The sequence below is a fragment of the Chlorocebus sabaeus genome, chromosome 9, assembly GCF_047675955.1.
Source record: "Chlorocebus sabaeus isolate Y175 chromosome 9, mChlSab1.0.hap1, whole genome shotgun sequence".
Classification (NCBI taxonomy): domain Eukaryota; kingdom Metazoa; phylum Chordata; class Mammalia; order Primates; family Cercopithecidae; genus Chlorocebus; species Chlorocebus sabaeus.
Window position 1 is genome coordinate 26,218,756 of NC_132912.1, and position 24,002 is coordinate 26,242,757.

Sequence of the window (24,002 nt, forward strand, 5' to 3'; positions counted from 1 at the left end):
CCACTTCCAGCATCCTACAGTCTGCCTTTCAGGCCAGGTGTCTGCTCAGAGCAGGCGTGACCTGGATTCTGCTTCTCCTGCGTCTCTGGAGTCCAGAAAGGAAGGAATCGCCCTTATTTTGGCTGAGGACAGAGGCATGGATCTGGGTGATGAGTACTGTATGCCAAGCGGCCTGCTTGGGTCAGAGCCCAGGGCTCAAGAGGCAAAGGTCATACCCCTGCCTGGGCCATTCAGCTTGACATGGAGCCCTCCTGCTCCTCAGCCACCAGGAAGGAGAGTAACTCACAACACTCTCGTGACAGCAGGGCTTGGGGTGTTCCCCTTGGGCAGGAAGAAGAAGCAGTACCTTCACTCTGCCCCATGGCCTCATGTCTTCCATGCCAGCATATTAATTTGCATTCATAACAGTCTGTCTTTCCTGAATTGCAAACATCCTAAACTTCCCAATAGCCCTGGGTTTTCTTTGCTTGTCAAGTGAGACTCTACTTTACAAGACACAAATCTTATGGCGTGGAATCCCTGACAACCTTTGGATGAAACAGAAAAAGTAACACAATATAGACTGAAAATTCTCTTAGTTGTAAGTTTTTCTATAATTATGACATGAGTTTTGTTAGCTAATACAATTCTATTTCAATGATGTCTTTGAGAGGAAAGAACTAGTTTAGAGGGAATGAACAGATGAATATGATAAGATAGAATTGGAGATATATCTTTTATGACAGGGGTCCCCAACCCCTTGATGGTGGATCGGTACAGGTCTGTGGACTATTAGGAGCCAGGCCACAGAGCAGGAGGTAAGCAAGGGGCGAGCGAGTATTACCGCCGGAGCTCCGCCTTCTGTCACATCAGCGGCCGCATGAGATTCTTATAGGAGCGTGAACCCTATTGTGAACTGCGCATGCGAGGGATCTAGGTTGCATGCTCCTTACGAGAACCTAATTAATGCCCAGTGCTCTGAGGTGGAACAGTTTCATCCCAAAACCATTCTCCACCCCACCCCCACCCGCCCCCGACCCTCCATAGGTGGAAAAATTGTCTTCCACGAAACGCATCACTGCTGCCAAAAAGGTTGGGGACTGCTGCTCACTAAAAATTGTTGATGAGGCCAGGCGTGGTAGCTGACACTTGTAATCCCAGCACTTTGGGAGGCCGAGGCAGGTGGATCATTTGAGGTCAGGAGTTTGAGACCAGCCTGGCCAACGTGTTGAAAACCCGTCTCTACTAAAAATACACAAAAAATTAGCTGGGCGTGATGGCACATGCCTGTGGTCCCAGCTTCTTGGGAGGCTGAGGCAGGAGAATCTCTTGAACCCAGGAGATGGAGGTGGCAATAAGTGGAGATCGTGCCATTGCACTCCAGCCTGGGCGACAGAGTGAGACCCTGTCTCAAGAAAAAAAAAAAAAAAAAAAATTGTTAACCGCTTACACCAGTAACAACTGATTTATCTTAATCCAAGTGCAAGGCACTGAATGAGTTGAAATGAAAAAAAAGGTTTCTCCATTCGGATATAAGCAGGATTTTACAGAACTCATGCAGAATGACCACGTTCACAAGGTGGGATGGAGGCAAACCTTTTGCTTTTGAATTAAAAACCCTCTTCAAAGGGCTTCCAACAAGAGTAGAATCCACTGCAGTTCTAGTTAGTGACTGAGAGGGGGTGTGGCGGTGGCACCTGTCCTGTCCCAGTGTGCCCTCTGGGGTAGCGCCTTTGAGTCTGAGGATTCAGTTTAAAGATAGTCAATAGGGTTTTCTTCTGAGTCCAGGGAGGACTGAGGTCAATGGAAATAAGGAATATTGCTTGCATGTGAAACAAGATTGATAATAAATAAAGTAACTGTGTGTTGCTGTGCCCTTTAGGTGGCGCCATATCTAACATGTATGCCATGATGATCGCGCGCTTTAAGATGTTCCCGGAAGTCAAGGAGAAAGGAATGGCTGCTGTTCCCAGGCTCATTGCCTTCACGTCTGAGCATGTATGTGTTTCTGTTCCTTCCAAGTTTAAGGTCATGTTCCATAAAGCCCTAGTTGAAGGAATGGTGGCTGGAAATGCATTATCCCCAGAAGCCCTCTTTCTGGAAGACACCTTGGGAGAGAATGGGGGAGAAAGCTGAGTGGTACTATGGGGTGTCCTCCTTGACTCTTTGAAATTCAGGAAAACCCTCAAAGATAAAGGAGCAGCCTGGGCAATACAGTGAGATCCCATCTTCACAGACAATTTAAAAAAAAATTAGCCGGGTGTGGTAGCACAAACCTATGATCCCCGGATGCTGAGGTAGGAGAGTTACTTGAGTCTGGGGGGTCGAGACTGCAGTGAGCCGTGATTGCACCACTGCACTCCAGCCTAGATGAAAGAGGAAGACCCTGTCTAAAATACAAAAAAGAAAAGAAAAGAAAGAAAAAGAAAAAAAGATAAAGGAAAATGTTTTTAGCTCTAGTTCCTATCCTTCTCTTCTGTGGAATCAAGTTGCATGTTACGAGAAGGGGAGGAGGAGGGAAGGCAGAGTGACTGTGAGCTCATTTGGACCATTGATGCTAGGGCCATGTAAGCAAAACTCCAGAGTAGCCTTTGACACGGTTTTTCTGTTTAAAAACTCAGCCCACTGATCTGACAGATATTCTGCCCTCATGGTGCCTTGAGCCTTTTTTTTTTTTTTTTTTTTGAGACAGTCTCACTATGTCACCCAGACTCTAGTGCAGTGGTACAATCACAGCTCACTGCAGCCTCAACTTCCCAGGTTCAAGCAATCCTCCCACATCAGCCTCCTGGATAGCTGGGACTCCAGATGTGTATCACCATGGCTGACTAATTTTTCTGTCTTTTACAGAGACACGGTCTTGCAGTGTTGGCTAGGGTGGTCTCAAACTCCTGGCCTCAAGTGATCCTCCCACCCCAGCCTACCAAAATGCTGAGATTACAGGCGTGAGCCACCATCATACCCAGCCTGAACCATTTAACATCCATCTTTAGCTGACTTGACCAGAGGTTTTGTTACCATAAAGAAATAGCACCGGGCCAGGCACGGTGACTCATGTCTGTAATCCCAGCACTTTGGGAGGCCGAGGCAGGTGGATCATTTGAGGTCAAGAATTAGAGACCAGCCTGACCAACATGGTGAAACCTCATCTCCACTAAAAATACAAAAAAATAGCCAGGCAAGGTGGCGGGCGCCTGTAATCCCAGCTACTCGGGAGGCTGAGGCAAGAGAATCGCTTGAACCTGGGAGGCGGAGGTTGCAGTGAGAGGAGATCACGTCACTGCACTCCAGCCTGGGCAACAGAGCGATACTCCGTTCTCAAAAAAACAAAAACAAAAACATAAGACTGTTCCTTCATGATCTCTGCCTCACAGTAGCCTGGGTTCTGGAATACGGCTGCCTCAGAGACGATCAGGAAGCCCTCTGATGGCCAGGGAACGAGGAAACAGGGAGGGAGGAAGGGGCTAGAGGAAGACTCCTGTAAGGAAATGTCACTCAGGAGGCGTAGGGAACCGTGGTGGGTCTCAGATGCAGATCCATCATGAAATTTTTCTGTCTTATTTTAAGTGAGGTGTGTGTGTCCGTCTCTGTGTGTGCCTGTATGTGTCCATGACAAGGAAACAGATTGGAAACCTGTGGATACAGTTCATTACCACAACAGTGGCCATGAAATTAAAGGAAACTAGCAATTCCATGTTAACAAATTATCAAAGCATCTTGTTTTCAGTCGTGTTTTGGGGTTTTATTATTTTGTTATATGTCCTTCTTCAACGTATAGTGGTCACATTGAGCAAAGACCACAGCCTAAAGTTACTTAGTATCTTACCTTTCTATTGCTGCTGGAACAAATGATCACAAACTCTGTGGTTTACAACAATATGAATTTATTACCTTATAGTTCTGGGCGTCAGAAATCTAAAACGGGAAAAGCAGGGCTGCATACTTCCTAGAGGCTCTCTGGGAGAATCCATGTCCTTGCCGTTTACAGTTTCTAGAGGCACCTACATTTTTTGGTTCATCTTCAGAACTAGCAGCATAACATCTTTAGATCTCTCTCTCTCTCTCTCTCTCTCTCTCTCTCTCTCTCTCTCTCTGTCTGTGACCTCTTCTTCCACCACCACATCTCTTTCCATCTGTGGCTCTCCTGCCTCCCTCTTTTGGATCTACTCAGACAATCCAGGATAATCCCCATCTCAAGATCCTTAATCTAATCACATCTGCCAAGTCCCTTTTACCATGTAAAGTAACATATTCACAGTGTTGAAGATGAGGATATGATTTTGTGGCAGAGAGTATCTGTTATTCAGCCTACGCTACCTAGTGCCTCACCAGGAGATAACTTTCATTTCTCAGCTTCTCCAAGGGTAGAAAAACATGATCTACTTTTCTACTCAATTACTATTTTCCTGAAATGGGTTTGGACCCCGAAATAGTTACATGTTACTGCATTCTCAGCCTCAAAAAGTCCAGATGATCTTTTATTGGGCATCTTTTTCTTTTGGCTTCCAAGCTGTGTCCACAAGTTAAAATGAGTTTGGTCTAGCAGCAAGTCACTCTGTACTCGCTGCCAGGCGTCTCTGGTTTGGGCATGAGCTTCTCAGCCTCATGCTTTACATAAATTGACTGAGACTTGCCCAGAAAGATCTGGCCATGTGGTCTGAGGATCTAAAAATAAAAATTGCTTGCTTTCTTTCATTTTTTTTTTTTTTTTTTCTTGTCAGAGTTCAGCCCTGTCGTCCAGGCTGGAGTGCTGTGGCATGATCTCTGGAGTGCGCTGGTGCAATCTCGCCTCACTGCAACCTCCATCTCTGAGGTTCAAGCGATTCCTCCTGTCTCAGCCTCTGGAGTAGAGTAGCTGGGACTACAGGCATGTGCCGCCACGCCTGGCTAATTTTTGTGTTTTTAGTAGAGGCAGGGTTTCACCATGTTGGCCACACAGGCCTTAAACTTCTTACCTCAGGTGATCCATCCACCTCCACCTTCCAAAGTGCTGGGATTACAGGCATGAGCCACCACCCCCAGGCTACTTCTTCATTTCTGAGAAAGAAACACAATTCGACCATATAACAACCATTTGACTCTCCCTTCTCCTTCTTGTGTCTCTATCTATGCATACAATTATGAAGGATCATTTGAATTACGAAGCTCTCCTAAAATGCCAATAGGTTCTAACTTTGGCCTGTCATTTGGGTTGTCATTGCCTCATCATTTTTGACAAATGAATTGTTTTTCTAATATATAATACTTTATATTATCTGACTACTATCTGACAGTTTCCAAAACACTTTCAATATATGGAACTTTGATTCTCACAGCAATGTTATAGGACAAGAGATTGTTATTAGCATTTTACAAATGAAGAGGCTGAAATTAGCTACATAGGTAGAGCCAGGATCAAACTGGGTTTACTGGGTCCAAGACCAGTGAGCTCCATGCACCGACTACCACTGTAGAAACCAGATTAAAAGATTCAGCAACAGAGCTTTATATACAGCAACTCATCAGTTGACTTAACACCTTATACCTTCCCTGATCAAATTTCCACCAGGAGCTATTTGCTTAATGTGAAACGGATGCTAATTTGTGACTCTCTTTCTACCGAAAAACATTCTCATCATCTCATAGGGCTGGGCTGGAGGGGGTTTTCAGAGCTCATTTACAGCCATCCTACATCTTCTTGAACACTTGACCCTAACCATCCTGCACGGGTAAGCTCTTAAAAGTGAGTCCTGCCTTCGAAGCTGCAGGTGAAGAGGTAACACAATTCCCGTCGCTAGTTCCTTCTGGGCTCTAGACCTCAGACATTATTTTCAATTCATCATTTAGTGTAGCTTCCTTCTGGCTTCAGGCCAGGCCACATATTTTCTTGGTCTTTTCAGATTTTACAATCACACTGTCTCCACCAGCTCCAGAAATAGATCTCCAGAGGCAGAAGAAAGAAAATTACCAAGTAATTTCTCAAATGCCTTTTCTCCGGCTAGACAGCATCAGTCTTGGCATGGACGCTTCTTTCCTCAACTGCTTGGCTGGCAGGGAGAAAGGATCATGGAGGGGCTGCTGTGTTGACTCAGTGAGGAGAGGGAGGCCATGGGTCAAGACAGACGCTGCTTCAGGTGTTCTCTCTTCACGCATTTTGAGAGGTTTCCAAGGCCCAAGACTCCTGGAAAATCAAATGAGAGCCTTATAGAACTTGTGCCTCAGTGCCTGGGACACAGAGAGCTCTGCATAAATATCAACCAACTTTAAGAAACAACAACCTTGGCCGGGTGGAGTGGCTCACGCCTGTAATCCCAGCAGTTTGGGAAACTGAGGCAGGAGGATTACTTGAGGTCAGGAGTTTGAGACCAGCCTGGCCAACATGGTGAAAGCCCATCTCTACTGAAAATACAAAAATTAGCCAGGTGTGGTGGTGGGTGCCTGTAATCCCAGCTACTTGGGAGGCTGAGGCAGGAGAATCACTGGAACCCAGAAGGCGGAGGTTGCAGTAAACCGAGATCACACCGCTGCCCTCCAGCCTGGGCGACAGAGTGAGTGAGGCTCCATCAAAAAAAATAAAAAGACAAAAAAGCCCCACCTTGTTTTACAGATGGAAACACCCAGCCCCAGAGGTGGGGGATACTTTGCCCAGGGTGCCACAGCCAGTCAACGGCAGAGCCAGATTCGAAGCCTCGATAATTTCTCAATAATACCAGCACTACTCTTTATAAACTCTTTTTTGCATTCAGTGTATTTTATTGAATTGAAAATTAATTCCTTTGATGTGTAATCTAAGCATAGGCTCTGGATTCAGACAAACATGGGCTGAAATATTTGGTTTTATCATGTACTACCTGTGTGACACTGGACAAAGTTACTTAATCTTGCTATGCCTCAGTTTTCTGATCTGGGAAAGGAAAGCCATATTAATGCTCCCCTCATAGGATACTGTTGGATACTATCACTGAAGAGATTAGCATAGTGGCCAGCCCAACACTGCTCTTTCAACTATTGGGTTGGATGTCCTGAACGCCTCTCTCTGGCTAGCTGCTCTAAATTCATTTGTGGCATCCTTTCTTAAATCCCATTTTCCTCATTTCCGCATGTTGGTTATTCTTTTTTTTTTTTTTTTTTTTTTTTTGAGATGGAGTCTCTGTTACCCAGGCTGGAGTGCAGTGGTGCCATCTTGGCTCACTGCAATCTCCGCCTCCCTGGTTCAAGCGATTCTCCTGTCTCAGCCTCCTGAGTAGCTGGGACTACAGGAGCCTGCCACCATGCCTGGCTAATTTTTTGTATTTTTAGTAGAGACAGGGTTTCACTATGTTGGCCAGGCTGGTCTCGAAGTTCTGACCTCAGGTGATCCACCCACCTTGGCCTTCCAAAGTTCTGGGATTACAGGCGTGAGCCACCACAACTGGCCCCATGTTGGTTATTCTCGTGCTAATTTCCTGCTACTGAACCAGGTCACATAACTATCCCTTCTTCGAATCTGAGCACTGAGTTTGTAACTTGGCATGTTTAGAGCCATAGGGATGGGAACAACATAGTGAGATTCTGTGGCCTTCTGCATCCAACCAGAAACGTTCACATATTCATGAAGGGAAGAGTCATTTTGTTTTCTAAATGACCCTTCACTCTCTCTCTGTTGCACCCCACCAAAGCTACCCATCTCTTTTCTAACCACCAACACAGACTAGAGCTTTACTTAGCTGATGAGGAGGGCAACCTATTACATTTTTCTGGTTGTTTGAATCAACTGTTTTCTTGTAAAACTTGAATAAGACTAAATTAAACAACTAGTCTTTCTGTGGCAAGCGTTTAAGAGTTCCAAGATTACTTTACTCTAAAACATAGAATCACAAAATCTCAGAATTGAAAGTGATCTTAAAGATCCTTTGGTTCAACACATCCTTTGCTGGAATCTCACCCCCTTCCCCAAATCTTCAGTCATACAAAGGCTTGGCAAAAATTAACTTGATGAGTTTTAGGTTCTCTCTTGAAAGTAGGCTTAGAAGTAAACAAAGATCCCAGCTCAATAATTCACATTTCCAGCCCTGAATCCTTTGAAAGCCTAAACTATGAGCTCAATTCCAAATTCCTCGTACTTCTTGTGTGGCACAAGCTCTTCCAGAAATAGCTTCCACGAAACAGCATAACCTCATCTAGGAAAAATATTCTTCATAATCACAACAGACAGTGGATCTTTAAGCACATCACCATAACTAATTCACTCCACTCTTCACACGCCAAGCCCGGCCCACACCCACATCCCCCGGAACCAATTGCCAATGTTCTGCCGAGGCCCCTCGTGTCTTTGATCCACTTCTGTGGGGAGGTAATTCTCAAAATTGCTTTATTTTAGTTTATTATTTTATTTTAGAGACAGGATTTCACCCTGTTACCCAGGCTGGAGTACAGTGGCATGATCGTGGCTCACTGAAGCTTCAAACTCCTGGGCTCAAACAATCCTCCTGCCTCAGCCTCCCAAGTAGCTGGGCCTACAGGGGCCTCCAGGCCACCACGTCTTTAGAAAGATGGCTTTCTTTTATCTTTTTTTCAGATGGAGTCTCGCTCTTGTCATCCAGGCTGGAGTGCAATGGCGCAATCCCAACTCACTGCAACCTCCGCCTCCTGGGATCAAGCGATGCTCCAGCCTCAGTCTCCCAAGTAGCTGGGATTACAGGCGCCCGCCACCACACCCAGCTAAGTTTTGTGTCTTTAGTAGAGACGGGGTTTCACCATGTTGGCCAGACTGGGTTAGAACTTTTGACCACAGGTGATCCCCCTGCCTTGGCCTCTCAAAGTGCTGGAATTACAGGCGTGAGCCACTGCGCCAGGCCAGAAATATGACTTTCACGTATCATTATTGGAGAGGCTTTTAGTTTCAAAAATAGATCTCCTTTAAAAATTTCTTTTAAACAGTGACCTGTTTGGAAACAGGGCTGTTTGGGCAGCCTGGAAACAGATGACTTCCACAAAATGTATTGCTCCCCCTTAGTCAGAATTGACAGTGAGTGAAATTGTGGGATACATCCATTTACCTTCAGCACCCCTGCTCCGCTGCTGCATTCCTGCCTCCTTCTCACCGTAGGGTCCTCATCACTCCCGTGTTATTTTCTTCTCTACCCAGTCTATCCAAACCTCTTCTCAGGAAAGAACCCGAAAGCCATGCTGAGATGTAAGCGCTAGGTAAGACCTCTCCATTGCCTCTCCTGGGGATACTCCCATTGCACTCAGAGAGGCAAAGGTGTGAGATGGTGAGACACAACTCAGCCACTGTGCAGAGAGATGCTTCCTTTATTCCTTCCTTCCTTTAGTGCTGCAGGTGCCAGGCATTGCTTCTGGCGGGGTGAGAGAGCAGTAGGCAGAACATACCCAGTGCCTGCTCTCAGCAAGCGTCCTTTGTACTGGGGAAGAAAGGGATGGGAAAGGGCTTCTGAAATCCCATCCACGCCAGATGACAGATGCTCCCTTGTTCCCAGTGCCAGGTCAAAAGTGACTGAACAGACTTACTGTTCTCCAGGTTAGTGATAAAGCTCATGAGCTTTGGAATTGATGAAATGGTGACAGGCCCTGCTCTGCTACCTCCCAGGGTGTGACCCTTCATCTCCTCCTCATCTGCAAAATGGGGTGATGATACCCTGCTCCTGTAGTTGTGGGGAGGATGAAGCAAGACGATACGTGGGAAGGGTAGTGTGCACCGCGCATGGCTCCGGTGAGCCCCTCACAGATGACACTGTCGTTAGAAGGATCTGAGCCCAGCCAGCAGGTGAGACGGAGGCAGCAGGGAGAGCGGAGTCAGGGACAGTGATTTCCTTAAGAGGGATGTGCCCTTCCTCCCAAAGTGCCAGAGCAACACTCAAGGATCCACAGCCTTGGGAGAGTCTACATCCTAGACTGCTACTTGTAAAATTTTGAGATTTCCCTACATACATATATTTATTTTAAGAAATAAAGTGAATTAGCCAGGCGCGGTGGTTCATGCCTGTAATCCCAGCACTTTGGGAGGCCAAAGCGGGCGGATCACCTGAGGTCAGGAGTTCGAGATCAGCCTGGCCAACATGGTGAGACCCCATCTCTACTAAAAATACAAAAATTAGCAGGGCGTGATGGTGGCGCCTGTAATCCCAGTTACTCGGGAGGCTGAGGCAGGAGAATCGCTTGAACCTGGGAAGCAAAGGTTGCAGTGAGCTGAGATCACACCACCGCACTTCAGGGTGACAGGACGAGACTCTATCTCAAACACACACACACACACAGATACACACACAAACACACACACAAAAGAAAAGAAAGAAAGGGATTGACTTGAATTTTGTTTGAAGATTTCAAAATGCCACTCGAGGTAAGGAGGGAGATCTGAGGACAGTATCACATTAGGTAGGAGGATGGGAGGATAGGAAGGGCTAGCCTTTTTGGGGATAGCCCAAAAAATTATATGTAAGCCACCTCACATGCCACAGCTACACTTCTGACATCAATTCTGCCAAGAGAGGATTTCATCATTGCACCTGAGCAAATCATGGCTCAGGATGAGAAAGTAATTTGCCTAAATAGAAGCAGGTGTCAAACCCTCGTCATTGTGCCTCAGATCACCTCTTTCCATTACACACTTTCATTCACTCTTCGTGATCCACAAATCATAGAAATCACTGTTGTCCACAGAGTGATGAAAATGACTGAAGACATACTCAGTACCGATGTTCACATTTGTCACTGAAGATCATTCTTGGATCTCTTGTCATGTTAAACTTAACCTGGTACACATCATTCCTTTTATTTGACACTTACTTAGGGTACAAGCTCACAATGGGGCCACCTTGATCTACTAGTCAGAACTGAGTGTGACTAATAAGATAGCAGCTTCACAGATGTGCCTGTGTACAGATCCACATCACCTGCGAATCACACAGAGTCTCTAAAAGTGTGTCTGGGTGGTCACCTCCCCTCCAGATCATCATAATTAGAAGCCAATGAGGTGGTCTCCCAGAGCACAAGTTTCTTTGTAAATCTGATGCTTTACCAAGAGAATGTTCTTTTGGGCCAGTTGGCGAGCAGAAGTAAGGACAGAGGTGACCAGTCTTTCTAAGGAAGCTATAGCTATCATTTCCCTCAAATCTTAGGGTGTAAGAAGCAAGCGAATGGAGGTGTCAGAAGGGTGTGAAGGAGGAGGAGAAGATCAGAACTGCAATTGCTGAGGGATTGGGCGTGGGGGTCATGAAGCATGAGGAAGGGTCAAATAGGCAGATTCCAGCTCATTGATAGGCTGGGCTTCAAGATCTACTTGTTTGGGACAATATGTAATGATCCCCATTCACTTAAGTTCATTGTTCTGGGGTGGGTGCCAAGAAGACCCCTGGTCTTGCTTTTATAATGGGCCTTAGATTCGAGGCATTGGGGTCCACGGAGTCCACCAGAGCCACACTTCAACATTGGGCTTCGTGGCCAGATAGTTATGGCAATAAATAGTGACATTTCTCTGGACTTGTTCTCTGAGCATGTGGTCAACAGATTCAACAAATATTTGTCAACTATACGCTATGACAAAGTCTTCGCCCTCATGCAGCCTGCTGTGTTCTCGTAGTGGACACGCAGTGAACTAGTATTTACAATAATGTCAAGTGGTGATGAGATTAGGGTGGTAGTCAGCTACTTTACAAGATGGTCACAAAAATAGCTCTGTGTGGAGGTGATATGTGAGGGGAGACCTACATTGAATGAGGGAGGGAACCATGTAAGTATTCGAAGGAAGGTTTTCCGGGAAAATGAACTGCAAGTGCAAAGGCTCAGAGGCAAGAAGAAGTTTAGCAAGCTCACGGAAGACCAGGAAGGCCAGCACACCAGGTAGACAGAGCGAGGGGAGCGAAGACAGAGGATAAGTAGGGGAGGTCACCAGGCACTAAGGACTGTCTTAATAATCTGTGTCCTCCGATCCCAGCAGAGGCTTGTCCCTGAAACCTGGTGATCTGTTAGGCAGTCGAATCTCAGTCTCAGTTAAATATTTGGATGAAATCAGCAATGGCTTGAAATAATTGATATAGCTTCCCAGACGTCTTGTCCCAATTCTTTATTTATTTATTTATTTATTTATTTATTTATACTTTAAGTTCTAGGGTACATGTGCACAATGTGCAGGTTTGTTACATATGTATACATGTGCCACGTTGGTGTGCTGCACCCATTAACTCATCATTTACATTAGGTATATCTCCTAATGCTATCCGTCCCCCCTACCCTCTCCCCACAATAGGATCCCATGTGTGATGTTCCCCTTCCTGTGTCCAAGTGATCTCATTGTTCAGTTCCCGCCTATGAGCGAGAACATGCGGTGTTTGGTTTTCTGTTCTTGCGAGAGTTTGCTGAGAATGATGGTTTCCAGCTGCATCCATGTCCCTAAAAAGGACACGAACTCATCCTTTTTTATGGGTGCATAGTATTCCATAGTGTATATGTGCCACATTTTCTTAATCCAGTCTGTCACTGATGGACATTTGGCTTGATTCCAAGTCTTTGCTATTGTGAATAGCGCCGCACTAAACATACGTGTGCATGTGTCTTTATAGCAGCATGACTTATAATCCTTTGGGTATATACCCAGTAATGGGATGGCTGGGTCAAATGGTATTTCTAGTTCTAGATCCTTGAGGAATTGCCACACTGTTTCCCACAATGGTTGAACTAGTTTACAGTCCCACCAACAGTGTAAAAGTGTTCCTATTTCTCCACATCCTCTCCAGCACCTGTTGTTTCCTGATTTTTTAATGATTGCCATTCTAACTGGTGTGAGATGGTATCTCATTGTGGTTTTTATTTGCATTTCTCTGATGGCCACTGATGATGAGCATTTTTTCATGTGTCTATTGGCTGTATGAGTGTCTTCTTTTGAGAAGTGTCTGTTCATATCCTTTGCCCACTTTTTGATGGGGTTGTTTGTTTTTTCCTTGTAAATTTGATTGAGTTATTTATAGGTTCTGGATATTAGCCCTTTGTCAGATGAGTAGATTGCAAAAATTTTCTCCCATTCTGTAGGTTGCCTGTTCACTCTGATGGTAGTTTCTTTTGCTGTGCAGAAGCTCTTTAGTTTCATTAGATCCCATTTGTCAATTGTGGCTTTTGTTGCCATTGCTTTTGGTGTTTTGGACATGAAGTCCTTGCCCATGCCTATGTCCTGAATGGTATTACCTAGGTTTTCTTCTAGGGTTTTAGGTCTAACATTTAAGTATCTAATCCATCTTGAATTAATTTTTGTGTAAGGAGTAAGGAAAGGATCCAGTTTCAGCTTTCTACTTATGGCTAGCCAATTTTCCCAGCACCATTTATTAAATAGGGAATCCTTTCCCCATTTCTTGTTTCTCTCAGGTTTGTCAAAGATCAGATGGCTGTAGATGTGTGGTATTATTTCTGAGGGCTCTGTTTTGTTCCATTGGTCTATATCTCTGTTTTGGTACCAGTACCATGCTGTTTTGGTTACTGTAGCCTTGTAGTATAGTTTGAAGTCAGGTAGCGTGATGCCTCCAGCTTTGTTCTTTTGGCTTAGGATTGTCTTGGCAATGTGGGGCCTTTTTTGGTTCCATATGAACTTTAAAGCAGTTTTTTCCAATTCTGTGAAGAAAGTCATTGGTAGCTTAATGGGAATGGCATTGAATCTATAAATTACCTTGGGCAGTATGGCCATTTTCACAATATTGATTTTTCCTATCCATGAGCATGGTATGTTCTTTCATTTGTTTGTGTCCTCTTTTATTTCACTGAGCAGTGGTTTGTAGTTCTCCTTGAAGAGGTCCTTTACATCCCTTGTAAGTTGGATTCCTAGGTGTTTTATTCTCTTTGAAGCTATTGTGAATGGGAGTTCATTCATGATTTGGCTCTCTGTCTGTTACTGGTGTATAAGAATGCTTGTGATTTTTGCACATTGATTTTGTATCCTGAGACTTTGCTAAAGTTGCTTGTCAGCTTAAGGAGATTTTGGGCTGAGACAATGGGGTTTTCTAAATATACAATCATGTCACCTGCAAACAGGGACAATTCGACTTCTTTTCCTAACTGAATACCCTTTATTTCTTTCTCTTGCCTGATTGCCCTAGCCAGAACTTCCAACACTACGTTGAATAGGAGTGGTGAGAGAGGGCATCCCTGTCTTGTGCCAGTTTTCAAAGGGAATGCTTCCAGTTTTTGCCCATTCAGTATGATATTGGCTGTGGGTTTGTCATAAATAGCTCTTATTATTTTGAGATATGTTCCATCAATACCAAATTTATTGAGCGCTTTTAGCATGAAGGGCTGTTGAATTTTGTCAAAGGCCTTTTCTGCATCTATTGAGATAATCATGTGGTTTTTGTCTTTGGTTCTGTTTATATGCTGGATTACGTTTATTGATTTGCGTATGTTGAACCAGCCCTGCATCCCAGGGTATGAAGCCCACTTGATCATGGTGGATAAGCTTTTTGATGTGCTGCTGGATTTGGTTTGCCAGTATTTTATTGAGGATTTTTGATCGATGTTCATCAGGGATATTGGTCTAAAATTCTCTTTTTTTTTTTTTGTATCTCTGTCAGGCTTTGGTATCAGGATGATGTTGGCCTCATAAAATGAGTTAGGGAGGATTCCCTCTTTTTCTATTGATTGAAATAGTTTCAGAAGGAATGGTACCAACTCCTCCTTGTACCTCTGGTAGAATGCGGCTGTGAATCCGTCTGGTCCTAGACTTTTTTTGGTTGATATGCTATTAATTATTGCCTCAATTTCAGAGCCTGTTATTGGTCTATTCAGGGATTCAACTTCTTCCTGGTTTAGTCTTGGGAGAGTGTAAGTGTCCAGGAATTTATCCATTTCTTCTAGGTTTTCTAGTTTATTTGCATACAGGTGTTTATAGTATTCTCTAATGGTAGTTTGTATTTCTGTGGGGTTGGTGGTGATATCCCCTTTATCATTTTTTGTTGCGTCTATTTGATTCTTCTCTCTTTTCTTCTTTATTAGTCTTGCTAGTGGTCTATCAATTTTGTTGATCTTTTCAAAAAACCAGCTCCTGGATTCATTGATTTTTTGGAGGGGTTTTTGTGTCTCTATCTCCTTCAGTTCTGCTCTGATCTTAGTTATTTCTTGCCTTCTGTTAGCTTTTGAATGTGTTTGCTCTTGCTTCTCTAGTTCTTTTAATTGTGATGTTAGGGTGTCAATTTTAGATCTTTCCTGCTTTCTCTTGTGGGCATTTAGTGCTATAAATTTCCCTCTACACACTGCTTTAAATGTGTCCCAGAGATTCTGGTATGTTGTATCTTTGTTCTCATTGGTTTCAAAGAACATATTTCTGCCTTCATTTCGTTATGTACCCAGAAGTCATTCAGAAGCAGGTTGTTCAGTTGCCATGTAGTTGAGCAGTTTTGATTGAGTTTCTTAGTCCTGAACACGTTATCTTTTTCTCCAAGTTTCCTCTGTGTGCACGTGTATGCATGTGCATGAGTGTGCACACACATGTATTTTTAGGTGGAAGTACCAAAAACTGAAGTGTATTGAGGTATTTTGGAAAACTCTATAAATAGCTTCCTCGTGTTGAGGGGAAGAGGGCCTTTTGGTCCTTTGATGATGTTATCTTCTGAGGTGTAGTTTGTGTCCTCACTTCTCTGGGTGGTCTGCTAGTATGTGCTGCTGACAGATGTAGTTGCCAAACTCAGCATTCTTTGCTAAAACATCTCCCCTCAATTCTTGTTGGCCTTGCAGATAACTGTTGAATCACTGGTTCAATTTTGCTTTTTTCTTTTTTGAGACGGAGTCTCTCTGTGTCGCCCAGGCTGGAGTACAGTGGCACAATCTCAGCTCACCGCAACCTCCACCTCCCTATTCACGCTATTCTCCTGCCTCAGCCTCCGGAGTAGCTGGGACTACAGGTGCCCGCCACCACGCCTGGCTAATTTTTTGTATTTTTGGTAGAGACGGGGTTTCACCGTGTTAGCCAGGATGGTCTCGATCTTCTGACCTCGTGATCCACCCACCAAAGCATGAGTTGCCATCTCTCATTTATTAGGATGACTATTATCAAAAAACAGAAAATTGTGATTGTTGGCCTCGGCCTCCCAAAGTGCTGGGATTACAGGCGTGAGCCGCCATGCCCGGCCACTGGTTCAATTTTTATATTTGTTTCCAGAGAACCCTCTAGGTTCTCTCTAAACACTTGCTTTCCAGTCTTCTCAGAATGCAGGTGGTTGTTCTTCAGACACTCTGGTTCATCAACAAGTAGTTCCATTCAGTGTGGTGCTAAGGAATAAAAATGACTGTCCACATGTGGCCTTGCCGGCCCAGAGAAACGTGCCCTTTACGCTATCTTCACTGTTTCTCCCTCATTAGGTAGATTGCTTTTTCCTCTCAAGTTTCTTCCTCTCCATGGGTCCCTTGCTATTTGTGAATAACATTAAGCTATTTCTCTGCTCCCTTTCCTCAAAATATAAACAGACTCGATGTTTGCTACCTAATTTTCTTTTTCATGCCTCATCTCACCTTTATTCCCCGTCTTTAAGCTTTCTATTTGGGCATGTGTTTTTCTTTAAATCTGCAGCATTTGGTGCCATGATCAATTATCCTGGGTAATTGCTCCTCATTTAAGAACCCCTATTCTTTCTCATTAAAGACTAGACAAGAATACGTCCTCCCATTGACCAGGTGCACCAGATCTCTTACTTATCCCCAATTCGCCTTTTTGCAGTTTAGTTCTTAAGAGCTCATTCACAGAGGGTAATTTGAGTGGCTTGCACTTACTTAGTCAGGGCAGCTGGTTGTTCTGTTCTGTTCCCTCCTGGCTGTAAGAGACTTAGCTTGCCTCTGAGCTCCTTCTCTTCAGGGTCGCCCAGGGCTCTGCTAAATGCACAAAAAAAACCCACTTTTTTGTTTTTTTGTTTTTGTTTTTTTTTTTTGATGGGGGAGGTCATGCATCTTTACAAACCTAGATCTAATTAAGCTTTCTCCTCTAGTTCCCAGGTATCTCGGTAATGACTGTCCACTTTGTCATTCTCAGGTTGTAAAAGGAGGCTAATGGCCCTGTCTCATTGCTTCTAGCTGCACTGGGCTTGTCAAACTCCACAGCTCCAGGTCTTCTTGATTGGTCATCATTATTTGCTGCTGTTCTAAATGTGATTTCTTCTTGGTGATTAGACATACCGCCTTAAAATATGTGTGTTAAGAGCTCCTGCACTGTGTGTTTGAGAATTCAGATGAGTACAAAAGTGGGCATTCGAAGAGAAAGGACCCTCTTAGGATCCGTAACTTAAAATTCCAGTCAGCAGCCCTTTGGAGATGTAAATTGAGGAAGCGGCTCTCCTTTTGGACAGCTTAATGATCTGTAGTTAATAGTAAGAGGCTGATGGGCAGATGCAGTACAGCTGGGCTTAGGTTAGCCTTTCTCAGCAATCCAAATGGCACAGTGATTGCAACCATTGAGACACACAATCTGACGCGGAATCAATAACCAAAGACACAAAGACTTTGGCGGTGGCTTGGCAGTGTGGCTTGTTCTGTACACGCAGACAAGTCATTCTGCCCCAGCCAGTAATTGATGCCTCTTTTTCAAAGCCTGACTCAGGCTTGGCAGTTGCCTGTGCAACAAATAGCCCCTCCAGCAACTCTGGAATAAAGAGTGCTAGATTTAGGGTCACTTGTCCTCCTACCTGAGTGTACTCAGTTTCACTGAACCTGGGAGAAACTGAGTGTAACTTCTTGGTAACATATAAGCCTGAGAGCCATACAATACATAGCTGCTGGAGGTGGTTGATGTATTCTTAAGCCTTGTATGTAAAATTGGCTTAGAGTTACTGTGTATCAGGTTACCGGATCCATTTACAATTTCCAGCATCTTTCCAGCATCTTTCCAGCATCCCTCAAAAATCCCAAAAAAACAAATACTAAATAAACAACGCTATTCAAAATGGGCAAAGCACTTGAATAGACATTTCTCCAGAGGAGATGTACAAATGGCCACTAAGCACATGATGCTAAGCACAAGATGTTCAACATCACTGATCATTAGGGAAATGCAAATCTGAAGCATAATGAGTTGCCATCTCTCATTCATTAGGATGACTATTACCAAAAAACAGGAAATTATAATTGTTGGTGAGGGTGTGGAGAAACTGCAAACCTCATCCACTGAGAGTGGGGATGTAAAATGGTACAGCCACAATGGAGCACTATATGAATGTTCCTCGAAAAGTTAAAAATAGAAGTGTTGTATGATCTAGCAATTCCACTTGTAGGTATCTCCTCAAAGCAATTGAAAGCAGAGTCTTGAAGAGGCAGTTGTACCCCCATATGTCACAGTAGCATTATTCCACAATAACCAAAAGGTAGAAGCAGCCTGTTTCTATAAATGGATGAATGGCTAAACAAAATGTGGTATGTACGTTTAACAGAATGTCATTCAGTCTTAAAAAGGAAGGAAATTCTCACACGTGTTACAACATGGGTGAACCTTGAGGACATTATACTAAGTTAAATAAACCAGTCACAAAAAGTCAAATGCTGTATGTTCCACTTATGTGAGGTACTTAGAGTAGTTAAATTCAGAGACAGAAAACGGAATGGTGGTTTTCAGGGGTTGGGGGTGGGGAGAATGAGGAGTTGTTTAATGGGCATGGAATTTTAGTTTTGCAAGATGAAAAGAGTTCTGAAGGTGGATGGAGGTGATGGTTTGCACAACACTGTGAATATACTTGAGGCCACTGAAATATACACTTAAAAATGGTTAATAAGGCTGGGTGCGGTGGCTCATGCCTGTAATCCCAGCACTTCGGGAGGTCGAGGCAGGTGGATCACCTGAGGTCAGGAGTTTGAAACCAACCTGGCCAACATGGTGAAACCCCGTCTCTACTAAAAATATCAAAAATTAACCAGGCATGGTGGCAGGCACCTGTAATCCCAGCTACTTGAGAGGCTGAGGCAGGAGAATCACTGGAAGCCGGGAGGCAGGGGTTGCAGTGAGCTGAGATTGCACCACTGCACGCCAGCCTGAGTGACAAAAGCAAAACTCCGTCTCAAAAAAAAGTTAATAATGCACAGTGGTGCCTGTCGGGACTGGGGTTGGGGGCGTGGTGGGAGGGAGAGCATTAGGAAAAATAGCTAATGCATGCTGGGCTTAATATCTAGGCGATGGGTGATAGGTGCAGCAAACCATCATGGCACACGTTTACCTATGTGACAAACCTGCACATCCTGCACATGTACCCTGGAACTTAAAATAAAAATAAAAATAAATAAAAATGGTCAAGATGGCATTTAAGTTATGTTGTTTCACCACTTTTTTTTTTTTTTTTTTTTTTTTTTTTTTTTTTTGAGACGGAGTTTCACTCTTGTCTCCCAGGTTGGAGTGCAATGGTGCGATCTTGGCTCACTGCAACCTCCGTCTCCCAGGTTCAAGCGATTCTCCTGCCTCAGCGTCCTGAGTAGTTGGAATTACAGGCGCCTGCCACCACACCCAGCTAATTTTTTTTTTTTTTTTCCTATAGTGACAGGGTTTCACTATGTTGGCCAGGCTGGTCTCATACTCCTGACCTTGTGATCTGCCCACCTTAGCCTCCCAAAGTGCTGGGATTACAGGCGTGAGTCACCACACCTGGTTGTTTCACCACAATTTTTAAAAAAGCACAAGTGAAGGATGCCATCTTCTCTCAGCAGCCCAGGCTTTGGAGGAACAGACTAGAAATAAAAGGAGAAAAGGAAAACAGAAAACAAACAGCCAATGGAATGGATCTTGTTTTTGTATGGAACTAATTGCAAACATATATATATTTTTTACAGAGTCATTTTTCTCTCAAGAAGGGAGCTGCAGCCTTAGGGATTGGAACAGACAGCGTGATTCTGATTAAATGTGATGAGAGGTAAGCGTGTATTGGCAACTCTTGTTGGTGAGCAATTTGCAGATTTCACATAAGTAGTGCCTTTTGGTCTGAAAATAGTAGAAGACCATGGGGCAGCAAGTCCATCTCCCTCCCAGCCTCTGCCGGCCTTTGTTTCTTTTTAACATGGGCTCCTGCTTCTATTGCTCAGATGTGGTTCCTTGATGCCATGGAGCCTTCCACAGCCCTTGACTGAATCAAAACTTGTGTTAAATCAATCAAAATATTCTACACCAAGAAAGTGCAGAAAGACATTCATCACCTGGGCACGTTAGCAACAGCAGGTACTTTGAGCACTGATTTATGGAGGTGTCATCACTTTGGGCACCATAGATTGTGTAAGCTTGATGGGGTGACTATAGGAGGGGGCACAGTTTAGGGAGCAGGAAGTAAATATTGCACCAGCAACTCAACAACTGGAACCAAAGGACTCAGGGAAAATCCCTGTCTTAATTGACACCTGAACTTCATAGGGACTCTGGGATTCAGTACGGTGCTTTGTGGGGGAGATTTTAGAATGTCCACGTAAAGTATCACTGGCCTATAGGCCTGAAACCTACTAAAAATTAGATTCAGTCTCTAAAGTTTCATTAAGAATTTTCATTAAATTTAAAGGAAGCCACTTAATTGGCCATTTATTTATTTATTTATTTGTATTTTATTCGTCAGATGTGTACTGATTGCCCACCATGTCACTAGGCTCTAGGAAAGCATAATACGTGATCCTGGTTCCCTGCCAGGATATGAGCTAGGTGGGAAGAGGCAGTGTCGTCAGAAGGAGATAGTTACAGGGTTGAACTGCATGGCATGAAGTACATGTTTGAACTTTGAGAAGGCATAGAAAGCTTCATGCAACAGGCAGGAATTGAGCTGGATTTTTTTAAATTAAGAGTGAGTTGGACAAGTGGAGGGAAAGGCAAGGGCAGGTACAGAAGATTGAATACCAGCAGCAAAGCTGTTACAGGAAAGGGGTCCTGATCCACATCCCAAGAGAGGGTTCTTAGATCTCGCACAAGAAAGAATTCAGGGCGAGTCCATAGAGTGAAGTGAAAGCAAAAGGGAAGTAAAGGATTAAAAGAATGGCTACTCCATAGACACAGCAGCCTGGAGGCTGCTGGTTGCCCATTTTTATGGTTATTTCTTGATGCTAAACCAGGGGTGGATTATTCATGTCTCCCCTTTTTAGACCATATAGAGTACCTTCCTGACATTGCCATGACATTCGTAAACTGTCATGGTGCTGGTGAGAGTGTAGCAGTGAGGAGGATGACCAGAAGTCACTCTTGGGGCCATCTTGGTTTTGGTGGGTTTTGGCAAGGTCTTTATGACCTGTATCTTGTGCTGACCTCCCATCTCATCCTGTGACTTAGAATGCCTTAACCGTCTGGGAATGCAGCCCAATAGATCTGAGCCTCATTTTCCCCAGCTCATATTCAAGATGGAGTTACTCTTGTTCACTTGCCTCTGAGAAAGCCATAGAAGGAGGAATGAGCACCTTGTGGGGTCCAGAAGCCAAGCCTTGGCAGAGGCATGGGGGAGGGGCAGCCATGGCAAATATGGTTGCTCACATGGAATTCAGAAAGCTCTAAAAATCCCGCTGGGCATGGTGGCTGACATCTGTAATCCCAGCACTTTGGGAGGCTGAGGCGGGTGGATAACCTGAGGTCAGGAGTTCAAGACCAGCCTGGCCAGCATGGTGAAACCCTGTCTCTACTAAAAATACAAAAATTTGCCAGGCATGGTGGAGTGCGCCTGTGGTCCTAGCTACTCAGGAGGCTGACACAGGAGAATCCCTTGAACCCAGGAGGCGGAGGTTGCAGTGAGCCGAGAACACGTCTCTGCACTCCAGCCTGGGCGACAAAGCAAGACTCCATCTCAAAAAAAGAAAAAGAAAAAAAAGAAAAAGGAACAGAAAAAAGAAAGAAAGAAAGCTCTAAAAATAGCCATGTTTACCTCTGTTAGCGAACCAAACTGAGGTTCACTTGCCAACAGCAGTGAGACCAAACATCCACAAGGAGGTTTGCAGCAGGAGAAAGGAGGACATTTATTTGCACCGCCTTTTTTTTTTTTTTTTTTTTTTAAGACGGAGTCTCACTTTATCGCCCAGGCTGGAGTGCAGTGGCGTGATTGCAGCTCACTGCAAGCTCCGCCTCCCGGGTTCACGCCATTCTGCTTCAGCCTTCCGAGTGGCTGGGACTACAGGCGCCAGCCACCGTGACCGGCAATATTTTTTTTTTTTTTTTTTTTTTTTTTTGTATTTTTAGTAGAGACAGGGTTTCATCATGTTAGGCAGGATGGTCTGGATCTCCTGACCTCATGATCCGCCCGCCTTGGCCTCTCAAAGTGCTGGGATTACAGGCGGGAGCCACCGCGCCCGGCCTCATCTTTCTTTTTCTAACTAGACATGATAACATGAGTATTTTCCACATAATTATAAACACAAACACAGTTAACTGTATAAGATTTTAGATGTGACTATGTCAGAAAGCATTACGGTACATTTAGAGAACTGGCTTTGGAGCTGAATTATTTAAATTCCAATCTCAGCTCCAGCACTAGTCTGGGCAAATGCCTCTCTGTGCTTCAGTTTCTTTATCTGAAAAAACAAAAAAGTAATGACACCTGCTTCATAGGATTGTTATGAAGATTCAATGTATTGACAAATGTAAAATGCTAAAAACAATCCAACAATGGGGTAAATCCAAAATATCAGTCACCTGCTATACATCTTTCTATTTCTCGTGTTACTGTTACAAATAACCTTTGTATCCTTCAGTGAATGTCGTTATGCGTCCATGGCTTCTCCATTTCTGACAATTTCTTTGTATTCTTACTAATTAAAATCATATGAATGTTTTTAAGGAAATGGATGCATCACATTAGCCTGGCAAAACATTTCATCAATTTGTTCTCCTAGCAGCACTGTATGAGAGTATGTTGGAAAAAAATTTTAACTGTGCTATTAGGTACATGGCATCTTTGACTTTATATTCATAATTCACATTATCTCTGTGACATGAGTTTAAGACTGAGAGCCTGGCCCTAATGGTCTAAGTGACATTGAAGTGTTTGGGCTCAGGAGCCAAGGAGAAAGCCTTGGACAGTCATTTGTAGCCACCACTGGGGTCAGAATCAATTAAAACACTCTCGGCAGCCATTTTCTTTTTATTATCACATCCTTGTAAAAGTCAGATGTACAGTTCAGAACATCATGTAAGGCTGACAAGGTGACAGCGTTCATGCTTGTTTCCCGCAATGTGCTTTGTAAAGTTCATTCAGCCTTCCCAAAACACAAACCTGGGCCTGTTCTCTATGGCTTTCATTTCTTGTAGTTACCCTTTCCTACCACACATTAGTCTATCAGTGGCTGGGTGATGGGTTTTATCATGTTCTACAGACAGTTGAAGGTTCACAACTGAAGAGAATGTCCCAGTGAAAGAGAATAGTCTGTGTCTTTCTAGCAATAAGCCCAATGCTGCATGTGGAGGAAGATCCCGTGAGGTACTTTTTTTTTTCTTTCTTTTTGAGACAAGGTCTCACTCTGTCACCCAGGCTGGAGTGCAGTGGCGCAATCTCAGCTCACCGCAACCTCTGCCCTCCGGTTCAAGAGAGTCTCCTGCCTCAGCCTCCCAAGTAGCTGGAATTACAGGCATGTGCCACCACACCCAGCTAATTTTTGTATTTTTAGTAGAAACAGGGTCTCACCATGTCACCATGTTGGCCAGGCTGGTCTTGAACTCCTGACCTCAGGTGATCCACCCGCCTTGGCCTCCCAGTGTTCTGGGATTACAGGCATGAGCCACCATGCCTGACCTGGTTCCCCTTCTTTTTTTCTTTTGAGACGGAGTCTTGCTCTTGTTGCCCAGGCTGCTGGAGTGCAATGGTGCAACCTTGGCTCACTGCAACCTCTGTCTCCCAGGTTCAAGTGATTCTCCTGTCTCAGCCTCCTGAGTAGCTGGAATTACAGGCATGTACCACCAAGCCCGGCTAATTTTGTATTTTTAGTAGAGATGGGGTTTCTCCATGTTGGTCAGGCTGGTCTCGAACTCCCAACCTCAGGTGATCCACCCGCCTCAGCCTCCCAAAGTGCTGGGATTACAGGCATGAGCCACTGTGCCCCACCAACCCTTTCTTAATTAGCAGTCACAGGGGCTAACTTTGGGTGACAGTTCA

The 24,002-nt window shown here is 44.3% G+C and overlaps 1 protein-coding gene across 1 annotated transcript in view; it reads left to right on the top strand.

Annotated features, from left to right (window-relative positions):
- Positions 1-24,002, top strand: part of GAD2 (glutamate decarboxylase 2) — an 88,272-nt gene that overhangs the window by 11,495 nt on the left and 52,775 nt on the right. Inside the window, exons 7-8 of the mRNA XM_008002576.3 lie at positions 1,862-1,977; positions 19,732-19,811. Of these exons, the coding sequence (XP_008000767.1) occupies positions 1,862-1,977; positions 19,732-19,811 (196 nt within the window). The remainder of the gene's footprint in view (positions 1-1,861; positions 1,978-19,731; positions 19,812-24,002) is intronic.